The sequence below is a fragment of the Trematomus bernacchii genome, unplaced genomic scaffold (genome assembly GCF_902827165.1).
Source record: "Trematomus bernacchii unplaced genomic scaffold, fTreBer1.1, whole genome shotgun sequence".
Lineage (NCBI taxonomy): Eukaryota > Metazoa > Chordata > Actinopteri > Perciformes > Nototheniidae > Trematomus > Trematomus bernacchii.
Genome location: NW_022987899.1, coordinates 4,689,910 through 4,713,827, shown reverse-complemented (window position 1 = coordinate 4,713,827; position 23,918 = coordinate 4,689,910). Strand labels below are relative to the sequence as shown.

The window sequence follows — 23,918 nt, the reverse complement described above, 5'->3', positions numbered from 1 at the left end:
CAGAATACCTCTGCTACGCGCCGTTCGTTGGATGAGGCTGGATCTCTATTAAATTAAGAAAGGAATTGAAAACACCGGAATCAAAGTTATAACAAATTATCTGAGTTTACTTCTAGTAGGAAACCAAACACATATACAAGTTATACAGAGTACTCGAGCACTCCGGGCTTCAGGCCTGATGACGCGGTTTTACAGGTAGACAGACCAGCTTTCAGAAAACGAGAAGTATGGACTCCAGGTTTGTGATGCGGTTTACCGTCTTCTAGCACCAGCTTTCAACAGACCAGAAGCATTTTTACATACAAAACCAACCGTATACATATCCCTATTTTGGGGCGGAGATGTGTTGAATTCTTCCTTCCCACTTTTCTCCTAAGCGAATTAGAGAACCCCTGGGGAGGAGCTGTTTAAACTGACCACCTCCCCCAAGTGCCCTGACTGGCTGGACTCGCTTCTGGCCGGGTTCAATAGTTCTCACCAGGACTTGAAATTCCAAAATCCCCTAAGGTCAAAAGTAAATTCTTATCTCCGTCCCGATCTTAACTCCATTCCTTTTCCATGAGAGTTTTTCACATAACTATCCTATTTCAGACATTTAAACTTTCCTTCACCTATTTTAACGATGTCTTTTAACGACTTAATGACGACATCTGGCTTTTATGGATGATAAGAATTGTTGGTGTGTTGAAACACAGAATCTCTAAGCCAGTGAGTTTGGAAGTAAGAATAACATTCCTATTCTAAGTGACTTATCAAAACCCGTTTGTGATTACCTAAAACAGTTCAAACAATACATGTTTACTTCAATACAGTGTAGAATCATATCTTTTTACTTCAAGGCCTATGAATAGATAGAGGACATGTTATGTAAGCACTATAATTCTTAAAGGGCTTACATCTTATCTTTAGCAACAATAAACAATTTCTGAAATGTCACATGTGTTAGCATCGCACAGGGACATCTTATGATCTTGGACATGCTTTATGGGAACACAAAACCACATGAACTGGCCCAGACCCACCAGACTGTTCAGTGTGTGTCACTTAGGGACTTCATGAGATAAAATAAAGGGATTATATTTCTGTGTTATTTTGAAAAGGCCTACAGGAAGTCGTGCGGTTTCACATTGTAACTTGACAGTTGTGCTGTTCTCAGATCTGGGGGATGCAGCGGGTGGATGGAGGTGGAGGAGGAGGTGAAAGACTATAGAAGGCGGATAACTGAATGTCTCGGAAGGATGCGGATTATTGAAGCTCTCCGGATTGCCTGTCAACCAACAATGGTTTTGGTCGTTTGACATGAGAATGTGCGGCAACAACGACCTAGGCCTGCGGTTTGTAGATGCACTGAGCACGGAGCACGGAGCTTGACATTATCTGTGACACTGAGCATTTGCCTTTCTTGACAAATAGTGAATTGATTTCCAACTATGTTACGTTGTCGAGATGTTTTCCACACAATTAAACGGGAAGAAAACCGGAGGACATAAAGTGACCCTGTGATTTGTGGTGCAACTGCCATCATGGTTTTAGCCGTCGTTTTAGCATCATTGCCAGCTGATCTCTTCTGCCGTGCCGCTGCAGACTGGACGTCAAAGTGAGCGGAGCGTCAGAACCAAAACATACCGAAAATACATCTTTAACCGAGTTTCAGCATGGAGGGGTCGACGTTACAGCCTCGCTGTTTGACAGGTCTGTTTATGTGGACGACTTTGTGTCTGCTCAGTCACGTTCAATCCGTACCGGACGCCTCGGGCCTGCCTCTCGCCATCCGCGTCCCACTGCGACAAGGCGCTCTCGCTGAGAAGCCATCGCCGCTGCCACCTGCCGCTGCGTACCGTGAGCACGGCAACGCGGCGAAGCGCAGTGCGCGCAGGCGGAGAGGAGCGGCAGCGAGCAGCATCACCTTCGTGGACATGATTGATAACCTGCGTGGGAAGTCTGGTCAAGGATACTACGTGGAGATGGCTGTTGGCTCTCCTCCGCAAAAGGTAAAGGTTTATTTACGTGACATGATAGATGATGTTGTCAAAGCTCCTTAAGGCACAGCCTGCAAACACGTTTTGGCCTTGACAGATCCATAATAACATCAGAATTAAAATCAGGATAAGTCCCACAGATGAGAAATGAACATTCTTACAGCAAAAGTAAACAGGGAAAATGTTAATTAAGAGGCATTAATAAAATATTAAAAACAGCAACCACCATAGTGTGATAGGCGCCAGGTAACAGTAGTGAACATTAAAGAATATATTGCACAGTTTTTAGTGTTAGTAAAATAATCTAACTATGAGATAGCAGCCAGTAAAAATAAATTATAATCAAATCAAATTAATTTTGAAGAAACCAAGTACAAAGAAAAAAAAAAGAATCGTTATTTAAAGATGACTTTCAGTGTGACTAGTCAGTCTGTGTTGTCCTTTCTTTAGTCTCTTCCTTCAAAATGCAATTTTAATCTTTGGTCTATACTCCCATTCTTTCTCCATCAGTTGACTTTATACAATGCAACTGAATGGTAGGTGACATCAATCTGAATTTATAACACACCTTGACAACCAATTTACTGTATATGTCCCTGTATATCAATATCGTCGTACTTTACTGTAACAGGCCATTTTTTATGTAAGATATACATAGTTACTGTAAATAGGGAATGCAAAATACAAGTCAGTGGTAGAGGATGCGTTTGTCCAATGTACTATGCGATTTGCAATAATGTTGAGGGCCCTGCAGTGACAGATGGCCTGTGTGTGTGTGTGTGTGTGTGTGTGTGTGTGTGTGTGTGTGTGTGTGTGTGTGTGTGTGTGTGTGTGTGTGTGTGTGTGTGAAAGTGAGAGAAAGAACTGACGGATACAGACAGATAATGGAACCATTAATTCTGCAGAGTGAGGAGTGCCAGCCAAGTGCAGCTGTGGTGTACAGGCTGGCACCCAGAGGGCGAGGAACAGAGAGAAAGTGATGAGGTGGTAGAAGAGGAGAAGAAGGTGAAAGAGGGAGGAGGTGAAAAAACGAATGAACACAATGGCGAGAGAGAGGGATGGAGAGTGACAAGTGGAGGTGAACCTTCCATTGAGAGACACTCATGTTTCGGCATAGTGCTTGAGGTTGAGTTTGGTCAGCAAAGACGGACAAAGTGTTGTGTTTTTTGTGCTCTGGGATCCATCCCTTGCTCAGGGCATTCTCTGAACCGCTGTATCTTTGTTTGCTATGGATGTGTACCAAAGAGTGTATGGGCCAGAGGGTGTAATACAGGCAGAAATCACTACAGTGTCAATTGACTGGTGCAATGATGACGTATTTTCTTAGGCTGACCCAGAATAAAGCATCACAGGGGCTCACTCGACAAAAAGCAATGGAATTTTTCCATTGGATTTCAGATTATTCCTGGCTGACACGTGTTTATGATACCTACACGTTTTGTCAGCCTGATAATTTACTGCTTTCATGATTTTTTTTAAGTGTAAATTTGTATTTTTTTTTTGTAGCCTTTATTTATACAGGTGTAAAATCTCATTGAGACACAAGGTCTAATTTTCAAGAGAGACCTGTTAAATGCAATTGCCAGAAGTAAAAAGCTAACATAACTTTAAACATCACAGTCGCTTGAATTCACGTTGCCATTGTTAAGCTAAAGGCCGACTCGTGTTCGGCATGATGACGATGAAGCTTCACACACTCACCAGTGGGGTATTTAGTGACATATTTTATGTTGGTGAATAACCATGAATATCGATTTAGCTTGTATTAACCACAGACCTAATTTCAGGCATCTCACAAAATAAATGCTAGCTCATTTGTGGGTTTCAGGACTCATTCCTGCAACACTCAATAGGAGCCTAGGTAACACAAGTTCCATGACCTCTGCCCTAGAGACAATTAAGTCAATATATGACAAAAATACAGAAATCTCTTACTTGAAAAATGTAGGTTTAGCAAACGAAACTGCACTAACTTCAGCAATAAAATGTGTTTGCTCATCATATGAAGCTGATTAATACATTTAGGCATGGGCGTCGCAGCCATTATATGAGGGTGGGACAAGTCCCCCCCACTTTTTCAAATAATTAGTTTAGACCCCCCCACTTTTACTATGCGGAAAGTCCGTGAATCGGTCTATCCACTCGCTGCACTTTGTCGAGCGCTGTGTCAGTGCTTCACTATCAAATGAAATCCATTCCACTTGCTTATTGAGAGAATGCCCAAATCAATGAAACTCCGTTCCATGTTTTCACTGCTACTTTGTACCAAGGCAGATTCTCACATAGCGCGCGCACGTTCAAGGAGTGATGTCATAGTTGGACAGCTCAGATCTGTTGTATGAAGCGATGCCGGTAGCGGAGGTAAGGCACACACACCAAATGATCAGGAAAAGGTTAATACAGCGAAAATCAAAGCTGACGATCTCTTGGTTTGATATGTTTTCTCCCCCAGACAACATGGACATAAGAACATTTTTTTCAAAGAAGAGGAAAGTAAGTCATCAGCTGGTAGCAGTTAATCAGTTAACAGTGATGGCGGTGTCTCACTTCTGGAGAGGAGTTTCGTCTTTATGTCATGATAGAGAGATACAAATACTGAATAGTTTAGATGAGAAAAGGCATCGAAATGCCAGGTTACTAGTATTTATCAGTATTTATTATCACTTCACCACCTCTCTTGACATCTAGGCACTTGAGAGTGAGTCAGAGGCAGAATACAGGGACAGTGGAGAGAGGTCCATTGCTGAGGTGAGTGATGAAAGGGAAATGACAGTTGAGAGTAAATTGTGATGTGGACTCTCATCCCAGGATTTTAAGGAAATCAGTGGGGATCTTGAACAGGAAACATTTCAGTCAAGGGGCATCATATGACCAATATAGACAGAAGAGCAACATTTATTTGAACATTTAAGTCAATGATACCATTCCTAGGTGAACTTAACATCCGTATGGAGTCAGATCAGTCTCAATATTAATAAATGCTCACAGAAGGATTCACAAATGTATTTTGCGATTTATATATAAATGACTCTCCACAACAATATCTCTCAATGCACTCACAAATATTTATTGTTGTATATAAATGTACAAAAAATGGGCATTTAAACTGCTTTTTATTAATTCAAAGACAGCTCTGAATTAATAATCAAATATGTTTCCTTTCTTTACTACTGAAATTACAAAATGTACCCATCATTTTCCTCATGCTAGTATAGCCACATAAAAGTATCAAACCACCTGTTAAAATGCACCAGAATACAGGAAATCTATATTTTTTTTCGCCCCCACACCCCCGTTAAAAATGTCCCCCCCACATTCAGGATGCTTCCTACGCCCATGCATTTAGGTTTCTAGGTTTCTAATACATACTGGAATTATTGAGGATCTCAGGAAAGCCACACCCTTTTTTCATATGTCAAACTGAAGCATGACCTTAATTATGGCCCTGACACACCAGGCAGTCACCAGAGAACTCGCCGACATCTGACACCGACAGATCCAGAATACAGAACTCCTGCGTATTGGCCGTGTGTCGCACTGAAATACACCGCTTTACTACAGCCGAGCACGTACGAACTGCGCATGCGTGAGTGGCAATAACTCTCCTTACCAGCAGGCGGCGGTAGTGTGTATTCGTCATTCAAAATAGGCAACAACCGGAAGACAGAGAAGAAGAACAGACTGATACAAACAAATAGAGTGGCGAAGTCCCTCCCACTTACTTCCGGGGTATGGGACCTTATTCCGGAAAAGTTATGCATTGAAGTCAATTGGGAGAGAAAACTTATCTTTCGATCCCGTTTGAATTGTGCCATGAATTACACATATGATGTTTGTCAATCTTAAAAAATCATTTCCATGTCAAAAAAGTCACAGTTTGTCGTAAAACTGTTGAAATATAAGACTATGAAAAATACGTAACTAGAAAGACTACAAATCCCAGAGTCGCGTAAGTGATGTCACAATTGTTTACCTCCACCATTCAGATACCTAAGATCAGCGCAATATAGATATAATCTATCTATATGGCGCTGGCTAAGATAAGATAACTTTAACAAGATGCCTGTGTGCTTAGTACCAGGTTGTTATTATACCAGCAATGGGTCTTGCTCGTTCTTTTGCTTCCCGTCTGATGAAACGACCAGGAGTGGCTTGATCAAGTTAGCTACCTAGCTAGTAGCTAGCACGTTAGTTAGCATTACAGCCTTGTCATTTTTATTAGCCTTAACATGAAGTAACATTAAGTAACCCAAAATGTTAAACAGTAAGAGTAGTAGTCATATTTCGTGAACCCTTTGAATAGTACTGTCACCGGTGTGATCATTCTATAATACACCATTTAATTCCGGGGGAGAAATGCTAACGCTAACGTTAGCATCGGCGATCTTTTCTACTTCATGCTATCTGCACAAATGGTTGACATTAAACATTAAAACGACCAGGCAGTTCAGAGAGAATCAAAGGAAGGCAGGCTTTGCATGACATTCTTCAGGACGTGTTTCATTGTGGTGATAGTCAATCGTTTGTTGACAAGACAGTAGTGACGGCCATCTTGGTGACGTGTGTGGTTGACCAGAGATGTAGTTCATTGAGCCTTTCACACAAACAAATGTGTTACTTCACAGTTTTACGACACATTTTAATTTTTTTGACTTGCAAAATTATCTTTTAAATTGACAAACATCATATGTGTAATTCGTGGCACAATTCAAACGGGATCGAAAGATAATCTTTCTCTCTCCATTGACTTCAATGCATAACTTTTCCGAAATAAGGTCCCATGGGGCTCAACCGGAAGGGGAGGGACTTCGCCACTCTATAGCGGGTGCCGTTAGAAACATGTTTTAGAATATAAAAATACATGCATGATGAAATGAGCACATAAAGTGCAGACATACTATAAAATCACAGTTAATAGACCTGCATCTGATGATCGCAGTGTTCTGGCGGGTGTGTAGTTTATTGAGTCAGCAATGTAATAATGGCCACTTCTTGCTAAATTTACGATGAGATGAAAAACCGGACTTGACCAAACAAATCACGGAGCTCTCAGCAGAGGACAGCCGGGGACGCTCCCGCCGATATCAGAGATGTCCCTGCTATGTGTGGAAGGTAAGAGAGGACATTTAAATCGTTTGTTTACGTCCCTCACTTCCGTTTCGCTTCTCATTTGCTAGCTGAACAGCTGATCAGAGTGGTTTCTTGGCCCGATAGCTTGTGTCCAACACCCGGCCGATTCAACATGTTGAATCGGCCGGGTGTCGATCGTGAAAGGCCAAATAAGGCGTGTCACGGCCGAGGGTTCGGGACACACCAAATTAACTTTGGGCGACAAGGAACCCGTTTTCGCCCAACAACGCAAGACGGCCGATATCGGCCTGGTGTGTAGGGGCCTAGCAAACTGTGGCAAAAACAGCAGTCTCCAGATCAACCAGCAGAAACGCACTAGTCAGGTGTCATTCCATATAATTCATTAAAATGAATAGTCAGGATATCCATGACCATAACAACACAGAGATAAACCATTAGCAGGCCCTTAAAGAGTATTAAGGCATCTTGAATCAAATTATCGGAATGTTGTTATGGCTATGAAAGAGCCTGCATCAAGATAAACAAAGCTTTTTATAAATTGATGCATCGTTGGGTAAATGATATTGAAATGAAATTATCGTAATTGCATAAGCTATACAGGCCTTGTATAACCTTTGATATGGTTGGTAGATGCAAAATTGTTGAAACGATCTCAAATCATTTACAGTAACTTTCAGATACGATGTGTTCCGGTAAACACTAGAGGATTTCTCCTCCGTAGTGAAGGCGGGAGGGCAGATATAATGGCAGGAAAAGACGGGCACTCTGCCAGGGACGACCGGAAGACAGAGAGAGAGAGAGACAGGGGGAGACGTGAAGGCTCAGTGTGTCAGGATGGAGCCTTTAGTGTGTGTGAGTGTGAGGGAAACAGAATCAACCAAAGCAGTCAACACATTTCTGGCAAAGAGAGGAAGACAGGGTGTGTTGAGCGTTGTTACACTTTGACTGTAGAGGTGTTAGTAGAAATAGCATATGCAGGCTTGTGTGTGTGATATCATTGAGATGTGTGTGTTTGTTAGACAGAGTCCGTATTTATCCTGGGCTTTCAGGCCCAGCCCCTGAGACAGTAGCACTATCCTGGATATTTAAAGAGCCAATCCATTATTGAACGGCTTGCTGTGGCTGTATCTGACCGCCTGTCTGTTCATCTGTTATGGTGTTTCTGTAGCAAACTGTCTATCTATAGTCCCTTTGATTTATCAATCAGTATATTAGCAAAGTATGTCCTTACACAAATCACATGAGTACATGTTGAATACAACCATATCAATGTTGATGCATTGATTGAACTCAATTACAACTAGACAATTGGGAATGCATTAACATGTATCACTAGATAAATAGTGTAAAGCAGCAGTACATCAAAAAAGAACAGAACGAAAAATCATTTGAAATAGGTAGCTTCCAATTGTAGGCATGGATAATTTCATGTGTAAAAGATGATTAATGGTAGCAGACTTTAAGGACATCATTTACCATTGTCTGTGATTAAACATGAGCAATCAACATGTTTTTTCAACAATTGGACAGTGTCAGTGTGAGAGTAACTGTTTACAGCAGTTCTCTCCCTATTTTTTAGCTGGTAAACGACAAACGCATTATTTTATAAAATATAGAAGTTGCTTTGTCTCTATTTTCTCACAATTTCTACATTATAATATATAAACTTGAGATTTTCTTCATCGGCATCTGCCATCGGGCTCCATTCACACATTCACTAACTGTTATGACTGATGGCGCAAAATATGATACTCACAAAGAGATGTAGACAGGAGAGGAGAAGATGGGGGAGAGAGGGAGTAGAAAAAGCAACCTGAGATGAGTGGGGGGTGAGAGTGGAGGCAGAGAGGGGACGGAGAAGGACATCTAGGGCAACAGGAAACAGCACAGGACACTACAAGGGAAGAGAAATGGATACCGAGAATGACGGATGAAAAATGAAAATCTGTGTGATGTGACGCCGACTACTTCCTGTGAAAGAGAACATTGGCCTGTAGGACTGCCAATATATAAAAAAAGGTAGAATATCAATAGTAAGATATCAATAGCAGACATTAAAAACCCCTCACAGAAATATATTTCCAAATGTCTGTCTCCAAGGTAGCCAAGATACTGATGATTAAACTTGCCCTTCAGAGATGGAACCTAATCAATTTCACAATGTAACCCGAACGTCTGTTTTACAAACGTATTGATTTTTGTAAATAAACGCACACTGCATATATTTAATAAATGTCTCTATGTGTGTCTTTCTTCCCTCTCACTAGTTGAACATCCTGGTGGATACAGGAAGTAGTAACTTTGCTGTGGGGGCTGCTGCTCATCCCTTCCTGCGCAGATACTACCATCGTTCACTGTGAGTAGAGACACGAGGAATAAAATATACAGTCCTACGTCTTCTCCATTTTATTTAAGGTCACCTATTGTGCAAAATCCCCTTTTTCATGTCTTTTATACATAAACATGTGTCCCCTCTGTGTAAAGAGATTCTGAAAGTTTCAGGAAAAAAGATTCGCTCTCTTTTTGTCCTGATCCATCTATATAAAAACCTGCCTGAAAATGAGCTGATCAGATGTTGGCCACTTTATGATGTCATAACGTTTCTTTGGGTTTTGTAACCATTAGCCAATCACCAACCAAGGTAACACCCACTCACCTTATCACCTGAATATCCTCTTAGAGCACCAATGTGGTTTTTTTAACCAAATATCTCGCAGCACTTTCAGGTGATATTGTAGAGGAAAAACAAATAATTATTTCCACCTTTACACTGATTATGTTAACATGCGATTTACAAGGAGTCCACCTTGTTAATTGTATTGAACTGAGTGGTCATTTAAAAATAAAAACATATGATATTTCCTCAAAACCAAACCCTCTTCTTTCCCCTCCACTGTACGCTAACTCCCTCTCCTTTTTCTCCCACTCTGTTATCTCACTACTCATTGACAGCTCCGGCTCGTACCGTGATCAGGGCAGGAGTGTGTATGTTCCCTACACGCAGGGTCGCTGGGAGGGGGAGCTGGGAACGGACCTGGTCTCCGTCCCCCACGGCCCCAACGCCACGCTGCGCGCCAACATCGCTGCCATCACCCAGTCAGATCGCTTCTTCATCAACGGATCCAACTGGGAGGGAATCCTGGGACTGGCCTACGCCGACATAGCCCGGGTAAGAGCAGCGTATCCCTTGGTTCATGAAAATCAGAAAAATATCTCCCCATGAATGAGGTTTTTTTCAGCAGCACAGGGCCGATCATACACATCAGCACCTCGGTTGTCAAATCATTCAATTTCATCGCCTAGAAACCATGCTTTTATAGTCGATGAGTACTCTCTATTTGTACAACTGTGACATACTGTATATATATTTGGACATTATATAAAGAAGAAAGAAGGAGATTGAAAAGTCAAAATGACTAGGCTACATGTATTCCCTGATGACATGGAATGAAGACTTTGGATGTGGGATATATTTTTAGATAACTCCAGTTCAACCTGACATTTGGAAGATGTGATAAGAAAAACACCTTACTTATGGATCAGTAATGAGTCATTTTGTCCTTAAATCAATTTTTAGATTTGTAATCGAAATATTTCACATTGTTTACACATTTTAAAAACGAGCTATGGAATGTTGACAAAAATTACAAACGGTTTACTGATTGGAAGAATTAGGTTTGCTCCATTTTATCGACATGTAAAGCTGAAACTAAAAACAGTTTGGCCATTCAGAAATGAAGCTATCTCTCGCCCCCCCCCCCCCCCCCCTCTTTCTCTCTACAGCCTGACGAGACATTGCTGCCTTTCTTCGACTCTCTAGTTCGGCAGAATCGTATTCCCAACCTCTTCTCTCTGCAGTTGTGTGGAGCAGGCTTCTCCCAAAACGACTCCCTGGGTAGCGCTACTGTTGGTGGCAGCATGGTGAGACACACACAAACACACACAAATCATCTAATGTCGTATTGGGAGACCCGACTGGATTTAACTTTTCCTTATGCTCTTAGATCATCGGAGTAGTGGACCCGTCCCTGTACGTGGGAGAGCTTTGGTACACTCCCATCCGCAGGGAGTGGTACTATGAGGTCATCATCGTGCGCATTGAGGTGAACGGACAGGATCTGAACATGGACTGTAAAGAGGTAAGATGTGGCGGATTGATAGACAACAGCAAAAACTAAAGTAAGAATTATTCAAATGTCAGCAAAATGTAAGACATTGTTAATTGGTGACTGATCTTTTTTCTTTTACAGTACAACTATGATAAGAGCATCGTGGACAGCGGCACCACTAACCTTCGACTGCCTAGAAAAGTCTTCAAGGCTGCAGTCAAGGCTATTGAAGCAGCTTCTTCGGTCAGTCAATGCTATGGATAACCTTATATTCATATCTACATGACTCTGCTTTGATTTCCTGGTCATTACTAATTTCTTGAGATGTCTCATGAAAGCAGACAATACAATAATAATAATAATAATTCACTTTATTTAGAGAACACTTTTCTAGAAACTCAAAGACACTTTACAGAGTAAAAATCATAAAACATAATTAAAACAACACACTTAAAATATATAAAACAAAACATGAATTACAGATTAAAAGCAGTTCTGAAGAGGTTTGTTTTGATTTGTGATTTGAACAAGGAAATGCTCAAGACTCATATTATATTTAATGGATATTTTTAAAGAATGCTCTCACTTTTTTATAGCATGGCTTTGGGCAGGACATCTTAGATTAATAATAAGATCTGATCAGATACACTTATTTAAAGAACTTAAGACATGTTAGTATCTCCCAGTTTTCCATTTCAAAGTTGTCGGATTAAAATATTTTTGCTTACATTTCTGCAAAACCTTGTTTGTTTTCGATCGAATGGCATACTTTTGTAGTCAAAATTGTAGAAGATATCAATGATTTATATGTAAAGAAAAATATGTTTTTCCCCACAAACCTTTGGCTTACCTCCAGTCTCATTTCCACATGAGCCTGATTTGTAATAAGCGGTTTTGGGAAAACAAACGAATGACCTCTGGACCCTGTTTTTCAGACCGAGCAGTTTCCCTCTGGGTTCTGGCTGGGGGAGCAGCTGGTTTGTTGGCAGGCTGGAACTACACCCTGGCACATCTTCCCCGTCATCTCCCTCTACCTGATGAGTGAAAACCACAACCAGTCCTTCAGAATCTCCATCCTGCCGCAGGTATTACACTGTCTCTCTACTGAAGCTGAATCTTGTTGCATGTGTGGATAACATTTGTCCCATATGAAGTTATATTTCTCAAGTGAAATTATTTTAAAATCATCAGAAGCTACTGTGTTTCATTTGACCTTGATTCATAATGGGAAACAGGTGCTGGATTCACCTTCTCAGCCTGTAAGGATAGTGACACTGCAGGCCATATTTGCCAAAATCTCTTTTTCGGTTCTTTGCGGGTGTGAATAAGATCTGTTTTTTTCACACAGTGTAAAGAGCACAACCTACATGAAATCTGCTCTTTGCAATTCTGTTCAAGGCCCTCTTTCACATCATAAGTTGTCCTAAATCACATACAGGCTATGCCACTTTTACATCATTTTAGATTGACATTCATCACACCTCAGAACTGGTAGATGAAACCGAAATTGAAATGGAAATGTACTTTTCATTTTTTATCGGCCTCCGTGTCTGCTTCTGTATGACAGTGTGATTCATGTCACTTCTTGTTCTTTTAGACATGTGGGTTTGTTCAGGATAGAAAACATTTCACCCAGTATTCTGACGGGCTGCACTTTTGAGCACTCAGGTTTTGGTATTTTTCTGAAATTTGAAATAATTTTACATAGTTTTGAGTCACGTACATCCTTTGTAATTACAAGGTCTATGATGATTACACTGACTGCCTGATAACTGAAATATATGTATGTTATTCCCCTCTGCACTCATTCAGCAAGTCTGTTCACAATCAGTCTTTTTATCCTTTAGCCAGACTATTTTATGTAGTCTCAAAAGATGAAAGCATGGCAAAGTACCATGAGGAAAAATATAATGACCACATTTCAGAGAAAATGCCCTTTGAATGTATTTTCTAAAGCTTTTCAGAAAGCTCTGAAAAGTCATTAAGCGTTTTTCATTCAAAGCTACTTGAAAAGACCTTGATGGTTGTGGAATAAAAAAGATGTGACAGGGGGATTTAGAAGTGAGGTGCTTTAAATGTGTGGGAGGTCTGTGACATTGAAGCTGACAGCAGATTGAAACGCTCGAGATAAGTTTTTACTTTTCTTGCCTTCTCTTATATAGCAGGTTACACACCACATATTGAATGTACATTGAAGCTACTTGTATAAGAAAATTACAGACAAAGATGACACAGAATATTTATGGCTGGAACTGTAATCACTCAGAGTTGAAAGAATCTGAACATCTGATATGTATTTATCTCATACATTTAATTAAAACAAATTTGATAAAGATACCTTATTTTATGATAAAGGCTTCCGACTAAACTTTTTACTAAGAGGGGCATTTTCAAGATACAAAAAACACATGTCAGTGCTCTCTGGTGGACAAAATATGTAATGATAGCACTTTTTCTTTATATTTTAAAAGAACAACGCATTTAGTTTCATTGTGGCGTAAAGTGGGCAAGTACCCGACTTCTTTAGCCTTTTAGCACTTCATTTCAAGGCCCCAGACATAACAATGGCATAAATACCCGGAATTGGAAAAGATTGACATCCTTGATTTGTATTTTTCATTGTTGTTTATGTAGCAATACCTGCGGCCAGTGGAGGACGTGGCTTCCGCCGAGGAGGACTGTTACAAGTTTGCCGTGTCCCAGTCCAGCACTGGTACGGTGATGGGGGCTGTCATCATGGAAGGCTTCTATGTGGTGTTCGACCGAGAAAATAAACGCATCGGCTTTGCAGTCAGCACCTGCCATGGTGAGGTTTCTAAAAAATATATTGCAAAACAAATTTCTTGTCACAAACCATGACAAGGTGGCACAACCAAACATGAAATTGGCAAAAAATAAGCTCCAACAAAGAGTGGGATTATATGGAATAGTACATTTTGAATTCCTTGGTTAAATCAGACAGTCAACCTAGTTATTTAAAATGTTGAAGGGATCTTATTCACTTTTTATTGTTATGTATTTATTCAATATTACTATTTTCTGTTATTATTATTATTTTAATTTCTTTTTTGATATGTTAGTTGGTATTTCATCATATTATGCATCTTTCTTCTATATATTTTGTCTGTACTAAATACAAACGTAAGTACAAAAAATACTTACATTCCCTTTCTGTCATTCGTAGTGCATGATGAGTTTCGCACAGCCTCTGTGGAGGGCCCATACCACGGCGTCGACCTCAAGGACTGCGGCTACAACATCCCTCAGACGGACGAGTCCACTCTCATGACCATCGCCTACATCATGGCGGGCATCTGCGCTCTCTTCATGCTGCCGCTGTGTCTCATGGTGTGCCAGTGGCGCTTCGCCCGCTGCATCCACCCACAAGGTGACTTTGCTGACGACATATCGCTCCTGAAGTAAAGGGCGAGAAGAAAGACGACAAACGAAGTCGTGCAGACCTACACTTGAAACGCAGGCAAGGGTGGATTGTGGGGTAAAAGATGAGCGTTGTTACAGAATGCTAAGCGTCTTTGGGTTCGAGAAAAGCGCTATAAAAATACAATTTATTATTATTATTATTAATGCTGGTGCTGTTGAAACAGAACTTTGAAGAGGTTTTCAGGAATCTAATATGTAAAGTGTAGAAAAAGGCTGACATACAGTGATTGCACAGTGAACAGATCAATTGAGGATAACTAGAGCCATTACTAACTGGTGGAAAAAGTTGGTGTCGTCAGCATCAACTTTGCCTGTTTAAGCTACCTATGCAGAAACAGCTTGGCGAAATGTGGGTAAAACGAAATTTAAAAAATCCTGGTAAAAATCTTTGTTTTAGTGTTTTAAAAAAAAGACCACAGAGATGGATTGGATTTGTAATTGTGAGGTCTCTTAACATTTGAAGAGCTCAAAACTCGGTGAGTTTAGGTAAAATAAAGACAAAACAGATTGCAAACATTGCTTAGTGAAGAAACACATCCTGGATATGAATACAAGATTGGAATCCAGACTTGCTTTGTTATGGTATGATTTGAAAATGTGAGTGTATGGTTATATGTGTGTGTATAGATCTGCTATTTGTGGCTTATGAGTGATTGAAAGTTGATGCGTGAGCATGCCTGTATGTGTGCACGGCTGCACTGAAGGGTATACACAAAGATTTATTAAAATGAAGATGATACTGAAAATTAAAATACTACTGCGTATGAATAGCTTCTATAAAATCACACTATTTTGCAATTGCCAGCAAATAATTTTGCACTGCAAACTAAGTAAGCATAAAGAGGTTCAGTTGATGAAATATCAGATTGTAACCGCATTTATTTCATAAGATCAGTTTTGCTTGGTGTGAATCTGAGACTACTGACAAAATAAGATGTCACGTTTTCCTCCTATATTGATAGTTTAAATGTATCTATTGTAAATAAAATGTATTGCATTCCAGATCTGTTATTCATGCATACACACAGACACACACACACACACACACACACACAGTATACACATTGCTTATATTGCTGCTGCACCATCAGATGATTTGCACATGTAACAGCACATTACATGTTAACAGAGCAAGACTTTGAAAGGGCTTCTTTCACAGACACAGAAACAACCTAACTCACATCTTTCAATGGGGACTGTATAAAACTCCCCCATTACTTGGACTATTCCTTGCACCCCCTAACATAGGCCCGAATGGTTTCAACCATGTTGCAGTACTAACGTGCACTTGTTGTCGTAGCAGGATCACACGGACACTAGTAGCATCGGACAATTGAGATTGTTGTTAATTTTGTGTGTTGTGGACATGCGTGTGCGTGCAATTAATAAAGTACTTAAATTGGAACAGCCTGTGGAAAGCCGTTCTTCCTCACACGTCTGTCGCCGACACCTTCTAACAGAGGACAGGAAAATCTAGCTGCAGCACGACCCGTATATTTTGCACGCCGTGTTCTCAACAAATGGTCCTTCGAGCCGGAGGTGTTGACAGCTTTTCCTAATGGCGACATCACGACATCATGATGAGGAAGAGGAGCAAGGTGCTCGTCCTAGACGGACCCACAGGGTCCCAGGACATAGAGGTTGCATTCGAATAGTCCATTTAGCTTAGGAACCTTCCTAACGGAGTGAAATGACCCGGAAGTCCCTCAGTGGCAGCCATGATAAGTGCCGTTCGAATTCTCTAAATTAAAAGGAAAGGAGGTTTCAAACTTCCTTTATAACCTCCTTTAGCCTAGGAACCACTGGACCTCCCTAACCGAAAGGAGAGGAGAAAATGCTGCCCCACAATGCCTTGCAGCCGCAGCATTTGCCGTCACACAACAGTCGGCCGTTCACGGAAACAACCGATTATGAACGAGAAATGATATCATGAAAGTTACGGTGCTTATTAAGCATTTTAAAACGTATGTGGTAAGTTGCCAAAGTGCTTTGTTTTGAACGTTCATCAGTATTATAATCAAAAAGAGAAATATGAACGTTAGTTTTTACTGAAATGATCAAATAAAGTCAACATTTCACAGTCTTTACTGAGCTGTGTGGGGTTTGTTCAACTTTTAAAAGATGTTTGAATGGTGATATACACAGTGATAGATGTTAAGGACTAACGTTTATAATAAATACATTTGTATTAATGTGGACCGGAGGGAGAGGGTGACGAGCATAAGTTTCACTTTCCTTTTTTATTTCAATTTCAACTTTGGTCATGAAGAATATGTTTCTCTGTTGTCCCCGTTCATAAAGCATAAAACAACAGCATCAGAGCACGGTGCAGAGTCTCTAGATGAGTTTACAGTAGTCCCTCGTTCTTATTAAACATCCATGTTGTAGTCCGCTGGATAGAAAACTGTAGTTTCCATAGTTTCCCCACAGCAGCAGGCGCACATTTATGACCTCTGCTGGCGCATCATAAACACGTCGGATAGTGAAAGTGCAGTCGGATTCTCTAAAGTGCCGCAGTCTCTTCTCCTAAATCCTTTTGAATTCTCCTATCCACTATCCCTTAACCCCATGACGTTTCACTCCGAGGTCAAGGAATAGACGATAGGGTTAGAACTTAGGAGCTGTTTTTTTGGAGTATTCGAACGCAACCCTAGAGCAGTGGTTCTCAACTGGTGGGTCGCGACCCAAAAGTGGGTCGCGGACCCGTTTCAAGTGGGTCGCGGATGTGTGAGTGAAGGAAAAAAAAAAATTGAATTTTTTCTCTTTTTTTTTTTGGGAAAAAAGGCAAACTTTTATTTTGAAGAACCGATTCTCTAACGCTGTGCATGCAGTAGGCGTTGGACTGGAAGTACCGGAGACCATAAACGGGTTTGAAAACTTCTGTCACGTAGTGATCATCTTCTCAATAAAACATCTCTGCTGATGTTTTTTCGAGTCTTCTGGCCAATCAGAATCAAGATTGTTGCCGGAAGTTCCCACGGAAAATAACTTAGCGGTAGAACTATTCTTTATACATCCATGGGTACAACTTCAGATAGAAATGAACACATAATGAAATATGACCCCCGATTTGATGATTGACAGGTCACAGAACAATGGGAGCTATCTACCCTTACCCACAATTCAAAGTAAGTCACACAGACTATCTCCTCTTTACTCTTCTCTCAGCAAGCTGTCAGAACTAAGTGAAAAACAAACAATGGCATAAAATATTATTAATATGTATGATTTATTTATTTTCTTCTCAGAGTGTACCAGAATGCGTAGTTTGTTAGTATTTCAAAAAATCTCCTGGGGGAGAATCCCCCCAGACCCCCCTGCTGGGGTTGGGTTTTCAGCATGTGTGCCTTTTTATATAGTTCAGCTTTGATTCCATCATCTCATTGAACCTTTTTTAAAAGCATACTTTAGTTCTGTGAAGGGATATATGCACTGTACTTCACTTTTATTAATATTGTATTCTGAAAAGCGTATATTACAGCACGATTTTTTGTTGAATAGATTTGAGTGCTTCAAAATGTTGGGTCGCGATGTATTGACCAAGTAAAAAGTGGGTCCCGAGGCCTAACCAGTTGAGAACCACTGATCTAGAGGACTATGTTCTGGCTCATCCACCCCGACGGCTTGTTCCCCCTACGTCAGAGTACATACAAAGCAGCTACGTTGACTATCAACCAGGGTTGAACTATCAAACATCCTCACCAGAACGACGCTGGACTGAAATGAGAGAAGACCATGAAACGGACAGATTACGCAGAATGGAACAGTGTGTATGGGATGTACAGCAGCAGGTCAGGATGTTACAGAGCACACTACAGATGTCGATGGAGCCCGGTAGGGGTACGCCACATGCTCACCAGCTTACGCCTGGACGTGCTGTTGGTCCGCCTCTCCTCTATTCAGACATCAGACGACCTGCAATCATCACTGATGAAGGCCGTGTGGATATGCCTCCACCTACATCACCTACCTCGATGCAGTCATTACCTGCTGTGTTCCACACATTGCCTCCAAATGTACATTCCTTCTCTTTCCAGCCACCTCGTCAGCATCAAGCATCCCTCCTCAGTCCATCACAAGCTCCAGTCCAACTGCCTCCTGGGTTTGTTTCCCCAGGACATCAAGTCCCCACTCCTCAAATGCCTGTCTCAGCTATGCATCCCCCTCTGGTGCCACGGCCTGGATCTGCTCCAGCTGGCCTACCATATCCACCTCTGCTACAGCAACAGCAGTACAGGGATCAGCAGCCTCCAGCACATTCAACTGCATGGCCATCACCTCCGTCTCCTGTTGTTTGGCAACCTGCTCCTCCTCAGGCACATCCAAATCCTATACAGGACCCACGGCACAGGCCTGCTATGATTCCCAGCATAAACTCACTTCCTTTGGGGCAGCCTCCTGTTCTCCAATCACAGCATCCCAGTCAGGCGGCTGGCCAACAGTATGCGTTTTCGCACTCAGCTCTCCATACGCATCTGCCTGACTCTACTAGCTATCCAAACTCTTTTCTCCAGCCAGTTCATAATAATGTGCCTATGCACACTCAGTCCCAGCCAGCGGCACATATGCCAAACTTGATGGAGATGGCCATATCTTCCTCATATGGTATTCCGCGGCCCAAGCTAATCAGTTTCACGACTGGGAAAGAGAGTGATTTCCTGCTGCTGAAGAAAGGGCTAGATGGGGTATTAGGTCCACACTATCACCTGTCTGAAGACTATAAATTCCAAGTGCTGTTAGATCATCTCAAATTCCCCAGCGCTTTCCAAATAGCCAAGAGGTATGTCCATGACCCCATGCCATACACCAAGGCCATGCAGGCGCTGCAGCAGCGCTATGGACAGCCCAGACAATTAGTGCAAGGTGAAATAAACACCATCCTTAATGCACCTGCTGTGAAATATGGAGATGCAGGGAGCTTTGAGGACTTTGCTCTGTCAGTAAATAGCCTTGTTGGTCTGCTTAACAGCCTGGATGGAGCAGCTAAAAGTGAACTCTTGTGCGGCTCTCATGTGGATAGACTGCTTGCTAAACTCCCATCCTCATACAGGGACAGCTTTGCAGAGTATTGTCTAACAAAAGGCATTCTGCAGAGTGGCACTACTAACACCTACACACTCCCTGATCTTGCTGTGTGGTTAGAGAGGAAATCACAAGCAATCCAGATATCCAGGCGAGCTACAGAGAGCTACACTGCGGACAAGCCACATTCAGAGCACAAGGAGCAGAAACCATTCAAGCCCTCAAAACCTCAATCTTCAGTTTACTATGGCACTGATCGAGTCCCAGATAAGCGCTTTACTGACTCTAACACATCTTCTTCTGGGAAAAAAGAGACAACTAAAGACAAGAAAAGGGAAAGTTTCAAGCCCTTTTGTCCCTTCTGCAGTAGTACAGAGCACTATCTGAGCTCATGCCCGGACTTCAGCAAGCTGACAACCACACACATAACAGCATGGATAAAAGACAATAAAAGATGCTGGAAGTGTGGCAGGGGGCATCAACCTGACAACTGCACTCTGAAGAAACCTTGTGCCACCTGTGGTGATCAGCATCTGCAGATTCTGCACAAGTCTATATCCAGCACAAATAAAAGTGTCCTTGCAGTGAGTACAGTATCCAGCGCCATCTACTTGGATCAAGTCACACACTCTGGCCGAGTGATGTTAAAGGTGGTGCCAGTGAAACTCCACAGTAAAGGCAAAACACTATCCACACATGCTATCCTGGATGATGGGTCCGAAAGAACCATCATTCTCCAATCTGCAGTGCACTACCTGCAACTGGACGGGGCAGAGGAGTCCCTCAAACTTCGCACTATCAGGCAGGAAGTGTCTGAGCTGCAGGGAGCCTCTGTGTCATTTGATGTGTCAGCACCAGGATGCCCTCAGGTGAGACATTACATCAGCCATGCCTTCACTGCTAAAGAGCTAGACCTTGGTAAGCAATCCTGCCCAATGGATCTTCTACAGCAGAAGTATGCCCACCTTGGAAACATTCCAGTTAAAGCATTCAAAGGTGTACAACTTATGCTTCTGATAGGCTCAGACAACCCACAGCTTATCACTCCAACATCGCCTATCAGGATGGGGCCCCTAGGCAGCCCTGTCGCTGTAAAAACAAAGCTTGGTTGGGCTATACAGGGACCAGCTACTTTCCTCCATCAGCCCGCTGAAGCCACCTGTCTTCACACCTCATCATTCCCTCTTCCCTCTCAAGACCTGCGACACAGCGTCGAAAGACCATGGCAGATAGATGTACTGCCATTTCGGCCTGAAAGAGAAGTCACTCGATCTAAGCAAGACAAAGAGGCCTTGGAGACACTGGGGGAAAAGACACTCCTGGATCTCTCTGCACCGAGTCAGGGGAACCAAGGCTCTGACTTCCTCAAACAGGCACCGGAATGTTGGCCTATTCAGCCTTCACAGAGAACAAGTGAGGAAAGTGAGTTAAAGAAGTCTGCATGCTGCGCTCACGTTGCCGTCAACATTTCCCTTCTCCCTATCACTGCACAACCCCAGACGTGGGCAGAATTGGTGCAGACCACATACCAGTCGGAACACGGAGCCAACGGCCCATCCATGTCAGCCTCACAGCGCTTAGACACTGAAGTTCAACTCCTGAGACAAGCACAGCTTTCGGAAAGAGGTCAATTCTCTACAAACCGGGAAGGAAGTGAGGACAAGCAGCAAGCTGAGTAACCTGTCACCAGAATATGACGCCAGTCTGAGTCTCATCAGAGTAGGCGGACGTCTTCGCAGGGCAGAGAATCTAGCAGCTGACACTCTCCACCCCATCTTGCTGTCACCTGATCATCCTACCACCCAGCTCATCATAAAGGATTATGACCACCGCCTACTGCATCTGGGCCCAGAGCGCGTCTTTGCAGAGCTGCGACGGATGTACTGGATACTGAAAGGCAGACAGGCAGTTCGTAAACATCAACGTCAGTGCCTGGAATGCAGAAAATGGCGTGGAAACCCTGTCGTCCCTAAAATGGCTGACCTTCCAGCCGCCAGGCTGCGTCTGCACCAGCCGCCATTCTGGTCTACGGGTGTCGACTGTTTCGGGCCCTTTAGCATCAAAATAGGCAGACGACAGGAAAAACGCTGGGGCATTATCTTCAAATGCCTCACTACCAGATGTGTTCACCTGGACCTGCTGGCCAGCATGGACACAGACTCTTTCCTTATGGCCCTGCGTCGCTTCATTTCACGACGAGGAAAGCCCTTTGAAATAATAAGTGACCAAGGTACAAACTTCAGAGGTGGAAACTGGGAGCTGCAAGAGGCTTTTGCTGCTCTGGAACCGTCTCTGCAAGAACAACTGAGTGAACAAAGTATCACTTTCCGCTTCAATCCCCCACTATCTCCACACTTCGGTGGCACCTGGGAGCGTGAGATTCGATCCGTCAAAGCTGCACTCCAGGTGATCCTAAAGGGTCAGATCGTGTCAGAGGAAGTGCTCCTCACCGTCCTCATCGAGGTGGAGGGAATCCTTAATTCAAAGCCACTCGGCTACGTATCATCTGACATCGCAGACGAGGATCCCATTACTCCAAATCTGCTGCTCATGGGGCGGCGAGATGCCTCTCTCCCTCAGGCAACATATGGCCCAGGAGAGCTTCTCGGCCGACGTAAATGGAGACACAGCCAAGTCATCGCAGACCAGTTCTGGACTCAGTTCACACAACGTTACCTCCCAAGCCTGCAGCTGCGTCAGAAATGGCAGCAGTCCACTCCGGATTTAACTGTGGGACAAGTGGTAATGGTTGTAGACGCACAACTTCCACGTGCTCTTTGGCCTGTAGGCAGGGTTAAACAGGTGATGCCGAACCCTGATGGAAGGATCAGGGTGGCAGACGTGTCGATAGGAAAGCACACCTATCGTCGTTCGGTCGCTAAGCTCATCATACTGCCGGAGATGCCTGCTGAGGATAATACATCATAGTCACAGGGATTTTTACTGGATCCTAATGTGCTGCACACATTAGGGGGCGGCTGTATAAAACTCCCCCATTACTTGGACTATTCCTTGCACCCCCTAACATAGGCCCGAATGGTTTCAACCATGTTGCAATACTAACGTGCACTTGTTGTCGTAGCAGGATCACACGGACACTAGTAGCATCGGACAATTGAGAGTGTTGTTAATTTTGTGTGTTGTGGACATGCGTGTGCGTGCATGAAAATGTAAGTGCATATATTCTTGCCTAGTTCTGTTATTTGTGGGTTAATGTTCATAATACAGAGCTTACTCTGTAATAGAAGGCAGTTAGCAATAGCCGCTAACTTTGCCATGCTGACTATGGGACAGCACGAGGTGCAGCCGCACCAGGCACGCTCCCTCACACTGCATAATGAACAATGTTACGCCAAGTTGATGCAGGGGCCAATGTATGCAGTGTTCTTTATATTGTAGTCATTATAGAGACTTCATTGTGTGCATTCCTGTATGTTGTTCATGCGTGATTGTTTATAATAGTTAATTACTTATAAGTAACGTGTCATTTCAATCGCCATTCTGTTGCGGCCTTTGGCCAATAGAGGGCAGCATAGGCCAGCTAATTGTGCCATTTCTTTATCCACCTAATTTACTGTGTAACAATGTCACTGGTCATTATCCCTCTATAATACATGTTTATTCATACCTGTTTATCTTTATATTACAGATACCACACCCATCCAATTACCATTGCATGTACCATTCACTACCAAGGACAATTAATAAAGTACTTAAATTGGAACAGCCTGTGGAAAGCCGTTCTTCCTCACACGTCTGTCGCCGACACCTTCTAACAGAGGACAGGAAAATCTAGCTGCAGCACGACCCGTATATTTTGCACGCCGTGTTCTCAACAGGGACCATATATGCTTGGACAAGGAAACCAGCCAAAAGTATGTTAAACACTTAAAACATTAAGTATGTGTACAAGGGACTGTGTGTATTGTCTCTCAGCAAGCTGTACATAGATAAACTATATATGTATCTGTCAGGCGCTGTCAGCACTGTGGAATCAATAAAGTACTTATTGTAACTAACATGAAGTGTGTGATTTTCCTCCCTCGAAACATCAACCATGAAAACTAGCTTAAAGACTGTCATCTGGTGGAGTGAATGTTACCATTTAATTGTTTAAAGTAAATGTAAAAGTACGGCACACCTGTTTTTTTTATTGTATTTTAGTACACCTATTTTATATTAATATATATTGATGTGAAATTTCAGCAGTTTTTGTAATGAAAATATCATTTATTTTCAAAAGCGTTCATGTACTGTGACCCATTGACTCCTCATG

At 42.4% G+C, this 23,918-nt stretch overlaps 2 protein-coding genes across 3 annotated transcripts; both read left to right on the top strand.

Moving 5' to 3' along the window:
- The first annotated feature begins 1,146 nt into the window (after positions 1-1,146).
- On the top strand, positions 1,147-23,775 carry bace1 (beta-secretase 1). Of its 2 annotated transcripts, XM_034114573.1 has the most exons (10): positions 1,147-1,991; positions 9,338-9,426; positions 10,023-10,239; positions 10,854-10,991; positions 11,075-11,209; positions 11,321-11,422; positions 12,115-12,264; positions 13,814-13,985; positions 14,364-14,567; positions 23,292-23,775. In XM_034114573.1, the coding sequence occupies exons 1-10, from the start codon at positions 1,656-1,658 to the stop codon at positions 23,345-23,347; spliced, it is 1,599 nt and encodes a 532-aa protein (XP_033970464.1). In that variant the 5' UTR covers positions 1,147-1,655; the 3' UTR covers positions 23,348-23,775. The 2 variants fall into 2 exon arrangements, with proteins under 2 accessions (XP_033970464.1, XP_033970465.1); XM_034114574.1 differs by lacking the exon at positions 23,292-23,775 and having other exon boundaries at positions 14,364-15,622.
- LOC117470049 lies at positions 15,848-22,799 on the top strand. The gene is made up of 2 exons (XM_034114572.1): positions 15,848-16,244; positions 18,412-22,799. Exons 1-2 carry the CDS (start codon positions 16,179-16,181, stop codon positions 21,319-21,321), a joined length of 2,976 nt encoding a protein of 991 aa, XP_033970463.1. The 5' UTR covers positions 15,848-16,178; the 3' UTR covers positions 21,322-22,799.
- Positions 23,776-23,918: the final 143 nt, after the last annotated feature.

Bases quoted from the DNA above. Each gene is read 5' to 3' on its own strand.
- bace1 (XM_034114573.1), top strand. From the start codon at position 1,656: ATGGAGGGGTCGACGTTACAGCCTCGCTGTTTGACAGGTCTGTTTATG. The intron at 9,427-10,022 runs GTGAGTAGAGAC...ACTCATTGACAG, and splicing joins AGATACTACCATCGTTCACT to CTCCGGCTCGTACCGTGATC. The intron at 14,568-23,291 runs GTGACTTTGCTG...TTTATATTACAG, and splicing joins CCGCTGCATCCACCCACAAG to ATACCACACCCATCCAATTA.
- LOC117470049 (XM_034114572.1), top strand. From the start codon at position 16,179: ATGGCGACATCACGACATCATGATGAGGAAGAGGAGCAAGGTGCTCGT. The intron at 16,245-18,411 runs GTCCCAGGACAT...GTACAGCAGCAG, and splicing joins GTCCTAGACGGACCCACAGG to GTCAGGATGTTACAGAGCAC.